The following is a 16,714-nucleotide window of genomic DNA, read 5'->3' as shown; positions in this document are numbered from 1 at the left end:
TAGCAAGGAAAGCGGTTGTGATATCACAACTGTGTTTCTGTCATATAATCTATGGTGACATCACAAGAGGCCCTCTGCTTTTTGTTTCTGCTCCTGTATCATTAGCCATGTGTGACAGAACCAATGCAATGAAAAAATAGATTTCTGCACTCTTTACGCCATTTGCTTTTACACTTAAATTACAGTAGCTTTGAGAGATTACTACAGGATCTCTGACTCCTACCACTCTTGTCCTATATCTTCCAGTCAGAAAGATAGACATTTTTTAAATGAATCTGGAAATTTCTAACCATATCAGCTGTTTATAGGTGTGAAAATAACCCTTTCTTGAACTGAAGGCATCAGTCAGCCCCAAAGATATTACTGTACAGCTACTTTGAGCAGACAGCATCATGGCCAGGGTCTCAGCTGCTTCCTTTTATCCCTGGCAGATACAGTAGGTCTCTTTACCTCTACTTTCGGTCTATTTATGTGTTTTTGAACAAGAGACCACCCCTTCTACAGTTACATACAGCAACCCATCTGGAAGCGGACAGAAACAACAGATGGTCAGACCAGGCCTGGTAAACTGTCACCAAGACTCGAGAATTGACAGATTACCAAACACTTTCATTGGATTGAAACAGAGGAGAATGAAGAGATTCTCCAGGAAGACATATATAAAAATTTGTATGCAACCATACTAAAACTTGTACATTTCTGTTTTCTAGCACCAAGTCCAGTACGTGTCTGAAAGTAGAAGTAAAAGCACCAGACCAGTAGAATGGATTGGGCAATTTAAGTCCTGAATTATTATTGAATACTCCACTTTAACTGTCAAAATCTACATTCAAGTTTGTAATAATCCAGCACCACACTAGTCCCGGGATGCCAGATTATCGTAGCATTACGGTTATTCGAACATAAACTATGCGGTCATGTGATACTCCATATTTTACTCGGATCTGGTGATATTCCAGATTGGACTATAGGGTATAAGGGTAAGGGTTTATACACATGGCTGTATTATGACTTTTGTACAGAGCCGTAACAGAGCTGCAATAGAGGTTGATAGGGCCACTACTGTACTTTTGTATGCCTCCAATGTCATTCGGGGGCACACCATGGTTAATCGGACTCTGTATACATTGTTCCTAGGAAGGCATATCACTGTGCACTGCCGTACAGAGCACAGGGCTCTGCAATGTGCATGAGCCCTAAAAAAAATGGACACCCTGGTGTATATTTATTATTTTTAATATGGCTAATGGATTTGACATTTGGCTTCTTATTTGTGGTTTTAACAACCACTTTGAGAACTAAATAAATTTTTATGTATGTACATGTTTAAAGTATAAAACAGTATATACAAAAATGACACATTGTGGAAGATTTCTCAAAAGTAACGTAAAGGAAGAAAGGAACAATTGCCCATAGCGACCAATCAGGTTACTGCTTCCTTTTTTTTTTTCCAAAGATCCTCTCAGAAATGAGAAATGGAATCTGACTAGTTGCTACGGACAAGCACTCGATTTTCCCATACACTCCCCCAGTATACTTTAAAATTACAATTGAAAAACATTGACCCACTTTACTGAATTGTATCAATAAATACACATTTGTAAATTTAGTCTCAACTAATGATCAGTTTTGATACTCCGAATAATAACAACTTTACTTGTATTTTATTCCAAAAAATCCAATGTACCAGCTTCAAGTGCCATTGAATTGCTATGTGACTTAAAGCAGACAACATTCCTTCACAGCAACCAGGATAATGGAACATTTGGCAGATGACTGGTACTTATGTGGCTTTACAGAGAAGTGGTGGCAGCTTAGATAAGACCTGAATCCTTTATAATTAACCCAGGGACAACAGATAGGTAATTCAGTGACAATCCAGAGAGAAAAGAACAAATTCCCCAGTGATGGCTTCAGATGTCACTCAACCATGAAGACAGCAAATACCCTGAAATATTCCTCCTAGCTCAATGGAAGGTCATGATAATATATAAAAAGAACAGCTGAAATCAATGCAGAGAGCTCCAGATGTACCGCTGCAAATCCCACGCTGAAAAAAAGTGATAGATATGCTGGATGTTTTGTATACACCTTACACAATTTGTACAATTCCAATTCTCATACTTTATATGCCATTGAATTTTAAATAGCTTTTCTTTTTTTCTATTATGGTATAGACTTCTGTAAAGAGTTATAAATGGCACAAAATATGCTTTCCTTAAAGCTGTCATCTCATCACAGGCAACCCCTTTTATCTCGGAGCCGCCGTGGTGATCAGCTAATCACCGCCGGTCCTGGCAAACAGCTGATTTTGCTGGGGGATGATCCAGCTGGGAACGTGTTTACCCTGTAATACATGGACAGTTTGAGTCCACCAGAGTGAGGGCCGTTGCTTATCATCCGCTCCAGCTCATGTTAGGGGGGCTTGAGCGGATAAACCCCCTCTTTCACATCTATATGCCCCAATAGGGATGGTACGACATTTTTAATAATCAGCCTAGTTCTTTGCATTACAAATCTAGGACTCTTCAGTGGGCTGTAGACAACCCCTTAATGCAGGATCTAGATAAGAAAGGGGGGCTAGGGACATATGAGCCCAAAAGAGTCTAAAACACACCCAAAACAAAAAGTATACCAAAACTTTTATCAAAACGGGCTAAAAATATAGATAAAAATGCCCAAAAATTTAGATGAATAACAGTCATGTGCTGGTGTAAGAATTTAAGTGAACTTATAATAGGCATGTGGAATTTGTTCCACCTTGCATAGATAGGTCTTCTAAAAGTACGCATACATATGGCATATGTTTAAAAATATAAATGTATATGTTCTAAACATTTGTGAACATAAGGCACATGTCTGATCAAACCAAAAATGTGCTCTTCCACTTCTTTTTGTGTAAATTTTAGAAAAATGTATGAATAATAAGTAGATCAAACATATGCCATACGTATGTTTGCATCCGTCGCTTCTTATTATTATGAAAACAATGGCCTATATGCCTACGCTATCCCCAACACTGAAAGTGTGTGACATATACCACATAAACGTATGCTGAAAGCAAGGAGAAACTTTTAGGATATATTTAGCCCATAAAGGGTAACTAAACGTTCAACAAACTTCTAACATGTCGTGTAGCGGTGTACGGGCCCATACACTTTCTATTGAGCCCGTACTCCGAAACATTGATTTCCGCAAAAAGCGGAACAGAAATTAAGCGTCTGAGCGCTCACACGAGCACTTCTGCAGCTTCGTTTTAGCGATTAGTGGAAGTCCACCAATCAAAACTTCTGACATGTCACTATGAACGTTTAGTTACTCTTTAATCATGTGATACCCTAGCACTAGGTTTCCCTATTTTTTTTTATTTTTTAAATGACAGCTATTCCTTTTCGGTCAAAGGAGTCTAGAAAAAAAAATTCTGCCTTTTGGCTAATAGGAGCAGTCAGAGAATATCATATTGCTGACTAGTGATACTTAAAAACTATACTTCACAATAGAAGAATACTTACTTAATACCTGCAGACTTGGCTTGAAGAGCACTGCTCCAGAAGTCGTCCACATTCTCAGGCTCCGAGAAGGCCTGAAGACAGGCACTAAATGGGATCCTAGCGCGCACTATTTCTGGGGGTGGTCTTTTTGCCCTTTCTGCCTCTCTTCTCTTTAGGTCATATGCAATCAATTCATCTGGAATATAAATCCATATACATATATTACCATTAGGTATATGACTGGTAAAGATGTGGGGTAAAAATCAGTAGTGACCCACAAATACAACATAGGACAGAATATAAAAATGGTCTCAAAACTAAAACAAAACCTTGAAACATGCACAATAGCATTTATTGTTTCAACCTGAACTGATCACCAACATATTGAAGAGGTAAACCTTCTTTTAAAATGAATACATAGAGACTATAAAAAACAAGACACCACATGATTAATATGTATTAGAGGCTTTGTACACCTTTGAAATAGTTTTTTGTTGTTTTGTTTTTTTTTACAAAATTGTCAGTGTGATTGGTGCAACTTTCTAAGTACTTTTTATTAAAAATAATTTTTACTTTTTGAGATACAGCTGCTTTGTATCTTGTATACAGAGCAGCTGTATCTAGCGCTGAAACCTGTATCTGTCAGGTCAGCTGTTAGGGTATGTTCGCACGGCAGCGTCCATTACGGCTGAAATTACGGAGCGGTTTTCAGGAGAAAACAGCTCCTGAATTTCAGACGTAATGGCATGTTGCAGGCATTTTTCGCAGCGTCCATTACGGATGTAATTGGAGCTGTTTTTCTATGAAGCCAATGGAAAACGGCTCCAATTACGTCCCAAGATATGACAGGCACTTCTTTGACGCAGGCGTATTTTTTACGTGCCGTCTTTTGACAGCGGCACATAAAAAAAATGACCATCGGCACAGAACATCGTAAAGCCCATTCAAATGAATGGGCAGATGTTTGCCGGCGCATTGGAGCCGTATTTTCGGACGTAATTCGAGGTTAAAACGCCCGAATTACGTCCGTAAATAGGGTGTGTGAACCCAGCCTTATCGATCACATCTAAGTTCATAACTTAGATGTGATCAATAACAGGTGGAGCTGACGGATTTAGAAAGTGACCCCCAACACACTAATTGAAATACTTTTTTTTTATTATTCTAAAAATCTCTAAGGTGTACATAGCTTTTAAAGAGGCTCTGTCACCAGATTTTGCAACCCCTATCTGCTATTGCAGCAGATAGGCGCTGCAATGTAGATTACAGTGACGTTTTTATTTTTAAAAAACGAGCATTTTTGGCCAAGTTATGACCATTTTCGTATTTATGCAAATGAGGCTTGCAAAAGTACAACTGGGCGTGTTGAAAAGTAAAAGTACAACTGGGCGTGTATTATGTGTGTACATCGGGGCGTGTTTACTACTTTTACTAGCTGGGCGTTCTGATGAGAAGTATCATCCACTTCTCTTCAGAACGCCCAGCTTCTGGCAGTGCAGATCTGTGACGTCACTCACAGGTCCTGCATCGTGTCGGCACCAGAGGCTTCAGTTGATTCTGCAGCAGCATCAGCATTTGCAGGTAAGTAGCTACATCGACTTACCTGCAAACGTCGATGCTGCTGCAGAATCATCTGTAGCCTCTGGTGCCGGTGTCCTCGCTCGTCTGACACGATGCAGGACCTGTGAGTGACGTCACAGCGTGATCTCTGGAGAACACGGCTGTGTCTGCACTGCCAGAAGCTGGGCGTTGTGAAGAGAAGTGAATGATACTTCTATACACAACGCCCAGCTAGTAAAAGTAGTAAACACGCCCCGATGTACGCACATAATACACGCCCAGTTGTACTTTTACTTTTAAACACGCCCAGTTGTACTTTTGCAAGCCTCATTTGCATAAATACGAAAATGGTCATAACTTGGCCAAAAATGCTCGTTTTTTAAAAATAAAAATGTTACTGTAATCTACATTGCAGCGCCTATCTGCAGCAAAAGCAGATAGGGGTTGCAAAATCTGGTGACAGAGCCTCTTTAAGTATCCATTAAATGTTCATGAGGTACTAGCTCCTAATGAATTCATAATGTACAAAGATATAAATATTTATCTGTGTTCACCTAGTATGGGTGGCATGTAGAATAAATGACATTCATATTCCTGAAAAATTCTGTATTAAAGAGAACTTTTCACCTCGCCATACATGTGCAGCTGAGTGTAGCATGTAATGGGGAGGGCTGCACAAACCCTGGGGCACTTTAAAAAAAAATTCTACCTCAGTTATTTAGATATCGGTGCTGTTATATTTGGCGCCTGATATTTAAATAACCCCCTGAACGCTCAATGGGGCGTGTACTGGCAAGGGGGCGTGTTACTATGGCTTTGACACTGTCCAATTAGAAATGGACAGCGTTACAGCAAGAGCGAGGAGAGAGAGTGTGTGTGCGCTCACTCGCACTCTGCAGCTTTCAAGATTAGTCTTCTGCCGAACTGGCAAGGGGGCGTGTCACTGCTACAGACAGTGTCAGAGCTGTGGAGTGGAGAGCGCGCTTTCATCTCTTCAGCTCTTGCGAGAGATCAGTCTTGTATTGTCTGCCGAACTGGCAAGGGGGCGTGTCTCTGCTACAGACAGTGCAAGCGCTCATAAGCTCTTATGTCTTAAGACTGATCTTGAAAGCTGAAGAGTGAGAGAGCGTGCGCGCACGCACTTTCTCTCCTCGCTCTTGCTATAACACTGTCCATATCTGATTGGACAGTGTCACAGCCATAGTAACACGCCCTCTTGCCAGTACACGCCCCGTTGACAGTTCAGGGGGTTATTTAAATATCGGATGCCAAATATAACGGCACCGATATCTAAATAACGGAGGAAGGTAGAAAATGTTTTAAAGTGCCCCAGGGTTTCTGCAGCCCTCCACATTACATGCTGTACTCAGTTGCACATGTATGGGAAGGTGAAAGGTTCTCTTTAAGTCAAACATTATCTATTACTTGTGCAAAGAGACCACTTTAATATTTTAAAGAAAAACCGTCAGCTTGTCTAACATGTCTGTTTTAGCATTTCCTTTAAAAAACAACGCTAGAGCATTTTTTCTTATAACTTTGCATTGTGCCGCTCTTCTGTTATTCCTCCTGGAAATGCATGAATAAATTGACAAATGACTTACCAATCACCTTGTCAAAGGGGCGTGTTTCTACATATTCTAATATGGTCAGCACTGATTGGACAAAGTGAGACTATGCGAAGACTAAGAGTGAGAATGTGTAGGGACTAGAGGAATGGTAATACCAGTTTGTCAATTTATTTATAAATTTCCGAGAGGAATAATAGAGGAATGGCACAATGAAGAGTTCTAAAGAAAGACACGCCTGAATTGTTATTTTAGTCCTCAATAACATGATTCTTATAATGTTACCTTTATTTGTAGCAGCTTCCATAGCCACAGGCAACTGCATGATATAATCAACTCTCTCGGTGTATCGAACTTTCCTTGACTGGCAACATTGTGTCCGCTCCTCCACCAGAAACCGGAAGACATCACTGGGATTTTCTGAACCTATACTATTTCTCTACAAATCAAAAGAGAATTTCTTCACAATACTACTCAAAACGAGGGAAGCAGCAATGAGAAATAAGGTAATTAAACAAAAGGTCAGCAATGTGAAATGTCATCTTCAATGTAATTTTATTGCTGGTGATGTTTCTCTTTTAGACCTTTAAAGAGACTTTAATTTCAGAAAACCCCCTTAAACTACAATAATCAGTCAATAGCTTAAAAGACGCAGATTCTGAATTTGCAGTGGCGTAGCTAGAGGGGAGGCAGGCAGGACACGTGCCCCGGGCGCAACTAGGTGGTAGGGAAGGGGGGGCACCGCAGAGCAGCTGATCGCTGCTGATAGGCGCCCTGTATGTCAGACGCCTGCAGCAGCGATCAGCATTAGGAAGAGCCAGGAAATCACGCAGCGGCATTCTGACTGGGGTCTGTGACGGCCAGGGAGTGGACCAGTCCAGTCACCTGACCTCACGTAGGTGACATGAGGTCAAATGACTCAGGTAAGGTGACTGGACTGGTCCACACCCGTGCTGCACCCTCCCAGCATGTTGAGGATGCCACTGGGCTCTGCCTCTACTCTGTGCTCTGCTGTCACACACACGGAGTAAATAACAGCCGAGAAGCAGAGGAGGAAGCTCCACCCACAGCCCGTCCTGCAAGAAACCTGTGATCCTGTCAGCAAGGATACATGGTGAGTGTCTATGCGTATATGTGTGTGTAGTGGGTATACAGTATTTGTCTCTGTGAATATACAGTGTGTGTGTGTGTGTGTGTGTGTGTGTGTGTGTGTGTGTGTGTGTGTTTGTATGTATGTGTATATGTTACAGTGTGTGTGTGTGTGTGTGTGTGTATGTGTGTGTGTGTCTCTTACATCTACTACATTATCTGTACTCAGAGACTTATCACTGTTATCTGTGGTGTTACATAGGACTGCAGGTAACATCTACTACATTATCTGTACTCCGTTATTACTGTGTGTTATCTGTGGTGTTACATGGGGCTGCACGTGAACTCTACAACATTATCTGTACTGGGTATATATGTGCCTGTGTGGGTATATATGGGTCTGTTTGTGAATGTGCCTTTTATGTACTTGTATATGTTCCTGTCTGTGTATTTATCTGCCTGTGTGTGTGTATATGTGTCTGTACGTCTATATATTTACCTGTATGTATATATTCCAGAATGTGTGTATGTATATTTGCCTGTATGTCTAAATATCTGTCTTTATGTATGTACAGTACATAAGTTCCAGTATGTGCGTATCTATAAATGTGGTTAATTTTTGATTTGTGTAGGGGGAGCAATAGAGAGTCCCGCACAGGGCGCCATCCAACCTAAGGCCAGCCCTGGCTGTCACCGACCCTAGTCAGAAGGAACTCCACCGCTGCCTGCGCCGAATGACCTCTTCGGCTCCTCCGGTAAGTCACGCCAGGCAGAGGGGAGAGTCGTAGCGGTAGGCTACCGCTCTGTTTACAGTGTGGCGCTAAGTACAGGGGGAGGGGGAAGTGTGGCGCTATTTAAAAGGGGGGGAATGTGGCGCTATTTACAAGGGGGGAGTGTGGCGCTATTTACAAAGGGGCAGCGGGCTGTGTGTGGCACTATCTACAAGGGGGGGCAGTGTGGCGCTATCTACAAGGGGGGAAGCGGGCTGGGTATAGCACTGTCTACAAGGGGGGCTGTGTGGCGCTATTTACAAGGGGGGCTGTCTGTGGTGCTATCTACAAGGGGGGATGTGTGTGGCACTATCTACAAGAGACGGGCTGTGTGTGGCACTATCTATAAGGAGGGATGTGTGTGGCGCTATTTACAAGGGGGGCTGTGTGTGGCGCGATCTACAAGAGAGGGGCTGTGTGTGGCACTATCTACAAGAGAGGGGCTGTGTGTGGCACTATCTACAAGGAGGGATGTGTGTGGCGCTATTTACAAGGGGGGCTGTGTGTTACGCAATCTACAAGGAGGGATGTGTGTGGCACTATCTACAAGAGAGGGGCTGCGTGTGGCACAATCTACAAGAGAGGGGCTGTGTTTGGCGCTATCTACAAGGGGGGCTGTGTGTGGCGCTATCTACAAGGGGGGTTGTGTGGTGCTATCTACGAGGGGGGGTTGTGTGGCGCTATCTACAAGGGGGGTTGTGTGTGGCACTATCTACAAGGGGGGTTGTGTGGCGCTATCTACAAGGGGGGGTTGTGGCGCTTTCTACAACAGGGGGACTGTGGGGCGTTACCTACGAGGGGGGGGTTGTGTGGCGCTATCTACAAGGTGCGCTGTGTGTGGCGCTATCTGCAAGGGGGGTTGTGTGGCGCTATCTACAAGGGGGGTTGTGTGGCGCTATCTACAAGGGGGGTTGTGTGGCGCTATCTACGAGGGGGGGTTGTGTGGCGCTATCTACAAGGGGGGTTGTGTGGCGCTATCTACAAGGGGGGTTGTGTGGCGCTATCTACAAGGGGGGTTGTGTGGCGCTATCTACAAGGGGGGTTGTGTGGCGCTATCTACAAGGGGGGCTGTGTGTGGCACTATCTACAAGGGGGGTTGTGTGGCGCTATCTACAAGGGGGGTTGTGTGGCGCTATCTACGAGGGGGGGTTGTGTGGCGCTATCTACAAGGGGGGTTGTGTGGCGCTATCTACAAGGGGGGTTGTGTGGCGCTATCTACAAGGGGGGTTGTGTGGCGCTATCTACAAGAGGAGTTATGTGGCGCTATCTACAAGGGGGGTTGTGTGGTGCCATCTACAACAGGGGGGCTGTTGGCCGTTAACTACGAGGGGGGGTTGTGTGGCGGTATTTACAGGGGGCTGTGTGTGGCCTCATTAATTTATTTTCTTTTAATTTATTTTTATATGTTAACTACGTTATATAACTATATCGCTTGTAAAATGTAGAAATGTTTTTATGCTCAAGTTACATTAAAAGAATTGTGAAAAAAATATTACACCTCATTGATTGGTAGAGAAAGCAAACATGGCGAGGGGAAAGGAGATGTCGGGAAATAAGTTGGGGGGGCGCCAATCTGAATCTTTGCTCCGGGTGCAGGAGAACCTAGCTACGCCTCTGCGAATCTGTAATTTTCATCTTTCTACTCACTTGCATTCCCTCACTGCTTGAAAACGGGCCGTGCGCTACTTGTTGATGCATTGAGAGGACTCCTTAGCTCGGCGGTATAATGGAGAGGACTCCTAGGACTCGTCATCAGCATGCAGCGCACGGCTTGTTTGCGGGCTTTCAGCGGCGAATGCAAATAAGTAGAAGGATAAAGCTTACAGATACGGAATCAGCGACTTTGCAGCTATTTACGGATTATTGTAGTTTAGGGGGGTTTCTGAGATGACAGAGTGCCTTTAAGGTTGTCATTATGCTGCTTGTTGTTTATGGTTTAAATATACTACAAGCTAAACGGTATCAGAGGTCTCAAATCTGGCTTTGGCTTTTACTCTATAGCCTAAATAGATTTTATATTTCCTTCTCAACTGAAACCACCAAGACAGGCATGACGACATGGTGATGGGTATCAATATTCTACCGAAGAATACATCGCCTGCCCTACTATAATTTACAGAGATGGACAAATCTTCTAATCTCCATGTTAATAACTAGAAAATATGCTATAACCAGAGTGTATGAATGATAGTTATTTAACAGGGGATCCTACCTACAAATCGGCAACTTCGCAATATTACTTTACATACCTCTGCTAGATTAATAAGGTGCAAGAAAAACTCTTGTGCGTCTTGTTGTCTGTTTGAGGAGAATTCGGTATGTCCTCTGCTTACGAAGGCTTTGAACATTCGAGTTGTAATCCCTTTGGGTTGAAGCTTACAAAAGGCAGAGACAGATTATGTATACTCAAACAGTCTTCAAAATGGCAGAAGGCATTGACAAGCAATGGGAATAAAACCAAATAACAACAAGTAAATTAAATAATTATACAGTAATGATTTTCCACAAGATAAAATACATTGTAGATAAATTGGAGATGTTTGATCAGATCAGTATATTTTAATAATTGTAGTACAGAAAGACAGTACTATTGCATTGAATTTATTATGCATTAAGGAGAGGGCATGCAAGGTGAAAACCACTATGTGCCATTGTAATGAGGGAACGGTCCGAGCAACACCCCAATACATCTGCATGGCTGTCTAACAGAAGGTCCTGCTGCCATTCCTCAACACTGGAGCATTAGGCAAGTACATGTTTTCGTTTTTGTTTTTTTATAGTATGATGTGTGAAAGGGTGGGGAACAATATCATTTTCTTGCCAGAGGTTTCCTTGAATGCATTGGTATGGTAGATTAAGGTAAGTGCTTGTGTAGGATATTCTGATATGTAATGAACAGTCTAAATATTCATATCACGTAAAGTTACATAAAAGTTATCTAACATTGAATATCACTGCACATCTACAAATGATCGAATGTTAAGAAACTGAAAATAATTTGCTTTATTGATGAGCAGATCCTGTACTCGGCTTCATTCACATGGACTTCAAACCTAAGAATTTGTCTGAGAACCTACATCCTAAAATATGGTTGTTTTTTTCCATCTAAATCCTACTACTATATAATACCATACATAAAAAAAATTACAATTTCAAGAGCAGCATGGCATGAGTTGTACAGACATGCATCCAGCAGGGGGCAACTGGGAGATGAATATAAACAAGAAATTTGAAGAAACTCGCAGAATTTTGAATGCAGGTCCTCAAGATAAATACAAATATTTTATACTTTTTTTTGTACTAAACAATGAACATAAATCTAATATGGCCACCATTACATATTGCATAATAAGTCACTAATATTTTCTAGATGTCTGAACTGCAAATCTGTTTAGTTCTAGATCAATTTAAATACCCCTATGGAAGATGGGAGATTGGTTGCCACACGGTGTTCCCAGAAACAGCTATTACTCAAAAACAGCTGAACAGAATAATAAAAGACTTCACACAAGACGACACCTCAGGGTGCACATTCATTGTGTCCGCACTAGTAGCTTATGTACAGGACTGCAAATTTTAAAGGCACAAAAAAAATAAAAAGATTGGCACCTTACAAGGGGGAGACGGTTACAAAAATATTTGAGGCACAGAGAGATTATGGCATGTTTATAAACGATAGACAGACAGACAGACAGACAGACATATAGATATATAGATAGATAGAACAAGCTTCTGTCAGCTCTCTACAAATGTCTACAACTTCTTATACTACCCCGCTGAACACTTTGTTATCAATACTCCAACATTAACAGCAGTCTGTATGATGAAAAAGGAGGAAATGCAGAGTGCGGAGTAAGATGGCCTCGCTGAGAATGACATTAGTACAATACCAATGACACAATCTACTTCAGCACCACAGGAGCAACATTGTCCAATATTATCTCCCAATGAGGATTGAAGAATACCCAATGCACAGAAGAGTTAACATTCGTAATAAATGGTCTGGAGATATTGAGCATTAATGAAATCAGATAGAGAAAGGGCTATTTTTGTTTATCTTTTCATTGCCAAGTGGAATTCTTACCCACCCCCATTCCGTGAAAGATCATTCCTGAAGACTCTCTGGACTGACAGCCTCAGCTATAGGCATATCAGCTCTCTTACACTAGAAGAGGCTCATTCCTCTGGCTAGGAACAAGTTTGCCACACAACCCCGTACAGCTTCATCAGCAGGCTGACAAACAGCCATTCTTTATATCACTGGAATTCTTCCTTGGGACAGTTGTCAAGCTGGTCACTTGAATATTTATTTCACCCATTATGTTGAGGCTCACTTAAATATCCATAGTGCAGGGGGTATATTCTTAAATGGTAATTGCACATGAATAGTTATTGTTCAAATCTTCATATTGTATGGGATTGTCACTCAAAAGGTCTTTACGCTGTTACGTGGTATATGAAAATGATCAAGTAATATCACACAAACATCAATAAACATGGGCTTTCAGTCAAATAACCGGTATACGTCTGTCATTCATGATGAAGAGAATCACTCGTGTCCATAACACACCTACCATACAATGATTTTTATTGAAAGTTGTGTTAATGCAATAATTTATCACATGTAAATTGATCAATACGTTTCTTGACAAAAAGGTTACACAATTGCCCATCATTTGGGATTATAGTCTATTGTACCCCATGGACAGGGGCAGCCATCACCCTTAGGCTAAAATGGTCTCAGTTTATCTTAATACGTCTTGTATCCTCATGCCCGCTTTTATAATGTATCTGTTACCATTAGAGACTATGGGTGACAGATGCCACTGTTAGTCATTCGTTTAACACATGCATCAGCCATTGGCTATAATGGCATCCGTTTAACGGATACGATGTGAAAAGCTATGAAAAACCCCTTGACGTTTTTGTGATGGATGCCATACAGTAGCATCCATCAACCATAGGATACCATGTTAAAACTTATTTACGTTTAACTTCTGCATTTTTTTTACTCTACTCCGCAAAATAGAATAGTGTAGTCTACTACACTATTCCATACCTTTTTTCTTTGCGGTACACAGACATATACTAGCTAGGCAGATGTCGTAGGGACACTATTTGGGCTTCCATCTGACAATGGAGCCCTATGGGCACATTCAGCATGTACATTGGGAGCTTTCCTATCGTACACACAAAACAAACAAAGTGAATGGGACTGTGGTGCAATACCTTGACCGGCCGCTACGAATATAACGGCACGTGCAATTACAAACAGGGCGTAGAACCATGTAAACAATGAAGAGGCTGCAGCGCATGTATGAGCGCCGCAGCCCCTTCAATCAGGTGATCTGCGGGGGTGCTGACAGTCGGACCCTCTGATCTAATATTGATGGCTTATTCTGAAAATAGGCCATCAATTTTAATAACCTGGATAACCCCTTTAGAAGATTACTTAATATATACTGTATTTAACATTTACTCTCAGAGGCCTTTCTAAAAATAACAAAAGTCATTTTACACAATGCACAAATAATCTGAGTGTTACTTTCACCTGTCCAGAAATCCCATTCATACCAGTTTTCTACCTTTAGCAAATGTCAAAATAAATACCTTGTGCTCTTCTTTCATCACCTGTTCTATCAGCTCACATTTCACTGGTGGCTTGGAGTACTGTCCAGCGAGTAGACCATGACCGAGTTTAGCCCTACCAATGAAAAAGAAGGAAGATATCTTATGTTTAACAATATACTGCAAAGATAATACAAAGTAATAGCTTGGGATGAGGTTCATAAATATTAGGAAACTGTGGCTTGTATTATGCGGAACCACTAAGGGTATGTTCACACGTAGTCAACCAAAACGTCTGAAAATCCAGAGCTGTTTTCAAGGGAAAACAGACCCTGCTTTTCAGACGTTTTTTACCAACTCGCATTTTTACCAACTCATTTTTTTACCAACTCGTTTTTGGAGCTGTTTTCATTGGAGTCTATGAGAAAACAGCTCCAAAAACGTCTGAAAGAAGTGTCCTGCACTTCTTTTGACGAGGCTGTATTTTTACGAGTCGTCGTTTCACAGCTGTCAAACGACGACGCGTAAATAACAGGTCGTCTGCACAGTACGTCGGCAAACCCATTCAAATGAATGGCCAGATGTTTGCCGACGTATTGCAGCCCTATTTTCAGACGTAAAACGAGGCATAATACGCCTCGTATACGTCTGAAATTTGGCCGTGTGAACATACCCTAAATGTCATCCAATACCTCTAGTAATACAGCTCTGCACACCAACATTACAGAATACCAAAAGACTAAGCAGCTAAAGCAAACAAATGCGCTTTTCTTTCCACTTGTCATCAAATGAATTCAGACTGAGATTCCAATTCAAATGGAATATTAAAAGGCTAAATGCTTACTAAACTTTAGAGTATTAGAGTTTGAAAGTACATTTATCCAATTGTAACCCAAAGTATGAAGTATATAAAAAAATACATGTCTTACAGGAGTCAAAAATAGATGCAACTCATCTTGTGACCAAGGGTGTGGCTTTGATGCACTGGTTTTTTTTTATATTTGGGGGGAAAAAATCCACAATAAAAAAAAAAAAAACATGATAAAACCGCTACATGTAGATTGTGAATGTAGGTTGTTCTATTACAACAACCAGGTTGTTGGGTGATACTGTACTGGTTTGGTTCCAATGTATATAAAGTGAAAAATTTAAGTGCAAATAGTCCTAATGTTTTATAACTACAGCTCTTATGGAGACCTATGTGTATCCATGGTAACAGACCACAAACAAACTCTGTAGTCTGATCTTACAGCCATATTGTCATTCATCTGCAGATTTAGACTACACAGGTTTGCTTCATTTTGCAATTTTAGATACATTGGAACAATGAACAAAATGTATTGTGAAGGGGGAGGCAAAGCAGTTCTATACTTTTTACATATATATATATATCTATTTGTAATCGGAAAGCTGCCATCAGTGTAAACAATGTTATTTTCTCCTCTAGTTTATACTATAAGTATAACATATTATGTATGTGATGTTTAATAAGTGTGACATTATTTTACTTACAAAAATATAAATAAAAGAAACTAAACTACAAAATAAATAAACACATGACCCTATATATATATATCTACTGTAAGCACAATTAACATAACCATTGTTTACACGGATGGCTGTTTCGGAGACTTGGAAAACAAAGCACAAAAAAAAGACATAAGGAAAAAAGGTTCATGTGACTAAATCTCTTGACTAAACAAAGTCACTGATAAAACTTTAGAACCTTTTTAAGAGTTTATAGTTAGAACAGGGTGAGCGAGAACATGATGAACCTATCCGACTACTACGGCACCTCATATTACAGCTTTCCTAGATTGTTATACGTTAAAAAAATTAGAATGACATAGTCAAATATACGTTGAAGTCGGGTTTTTTTTATACTTCTCCTTTACTAGCAAAACAGAAAAGTATAGTAACCCATAGCAACCAACCAAAAAACAGCATTCAATGTAGTAGACGCCAACAAAATGAAAAGTTGGCACACGACTTATTTTGCTGGTGAGCGGTCATTTGTTTTGTGCTTTTCAAGTCTATTTACTAATTTCAGAAACATAAGAATTTGTTAAATGAAGTAACTAAATGCTTTTTTCCCCTATATACTACAGTACTGTGAAAAAGGCAGAGGCCACCTGTTCTTCTTTTTCACCAGTTGTTCATTCTTTAGTGTAAGGAAAAAAATTCAGAAACATTTCAAGGGTAACTAAACTTTCATAAAACTTTTGACATGTCATAGTGACATGACAGAAGTTTTGATCGGTGGGGGTTTGAGCACTGAGACCCCCCGCAATCGCTAAAAAGAAGCAACAGAAGCGCTCAGGTGAGCGCTGAGCTGCTTAGTTATTGATCGGCTTTTGTCAGGAAGCCGAGCAGTTGGCATACGGACTCATAGACTTTCTATTGAGTCTGTACACCATTACATCGGCTTTCCGAGAAAAGCCGATCAGATATCAAGCGGCTCTGCGCTCACTCGAACACGTCTGTCTCTTCATTTTAGCGATTGGTGGGGGGTCTCCGTGCTCAAACCCCACCGAATAAAACTTCTGATATGTCGAATGACATGTCAGAAGTTTTCTGAAAGTTTAGTTACCCTTTAATACAGAATTACACTGAAGCCTCAACAACTAAGTAGAATATGCATTATTTCAGTACTTAATGTTTCCACTTTGAG

General features: G+C 41.0%; 1 protein-coding gene across 1 annotated transcript in view; it reads right to left on the bottom strand.

Moving 5' to 3' along the window:
• The window catches only part of USP13 (ubiquitin specific peptidase 13), a 117,094-nt gene that overhangs the window by 17,445 nt on the left and 82,935 nt on the right, over positions 1-16,714 (bottom strand). The window contains exons 10-13 of the mRNA XM_075861661.1: positions 14,086-14,179; positions 10,725-10,850; positions 6,902-7,055; positions 3,513-3,687 (exon numbers count right to left, since the gene is read on the bottom strand). Of these exons, the coding sequence (XP_075717776.1) occupies positions 3,513-3,687; positions 6,902-7,055; positions 10,725-10,850; positions 14,086-14,179 (549 nt within the window). The remainder of the gene's footprint in view (positions 1-3,512; positions 3,688-6,901; positions 7,056-10,724; positions 10,851-14,085; positions 14,180-16,714) is intronic.

Source organism: Rhinoderma darwinii, chromosome 4 (assembly GCF_050947455.1).
Source record: "Rhinoderma darwinii isolate aRhiDar2 chromosome 4, aRhiDar2.hap1, whole genome shotgun sequence".
Lineage (NCBI taxonomy): Eukaryota > Metazoa > Chordata > Amphibia > Anura > Rhinodermatidae > Rhinoderma > Rhinoderma darwinii.
Note: the sequence above shows the minus strand (reverse complement) of the source record. Positions and strands in the feature narration are given on the sequence as shown.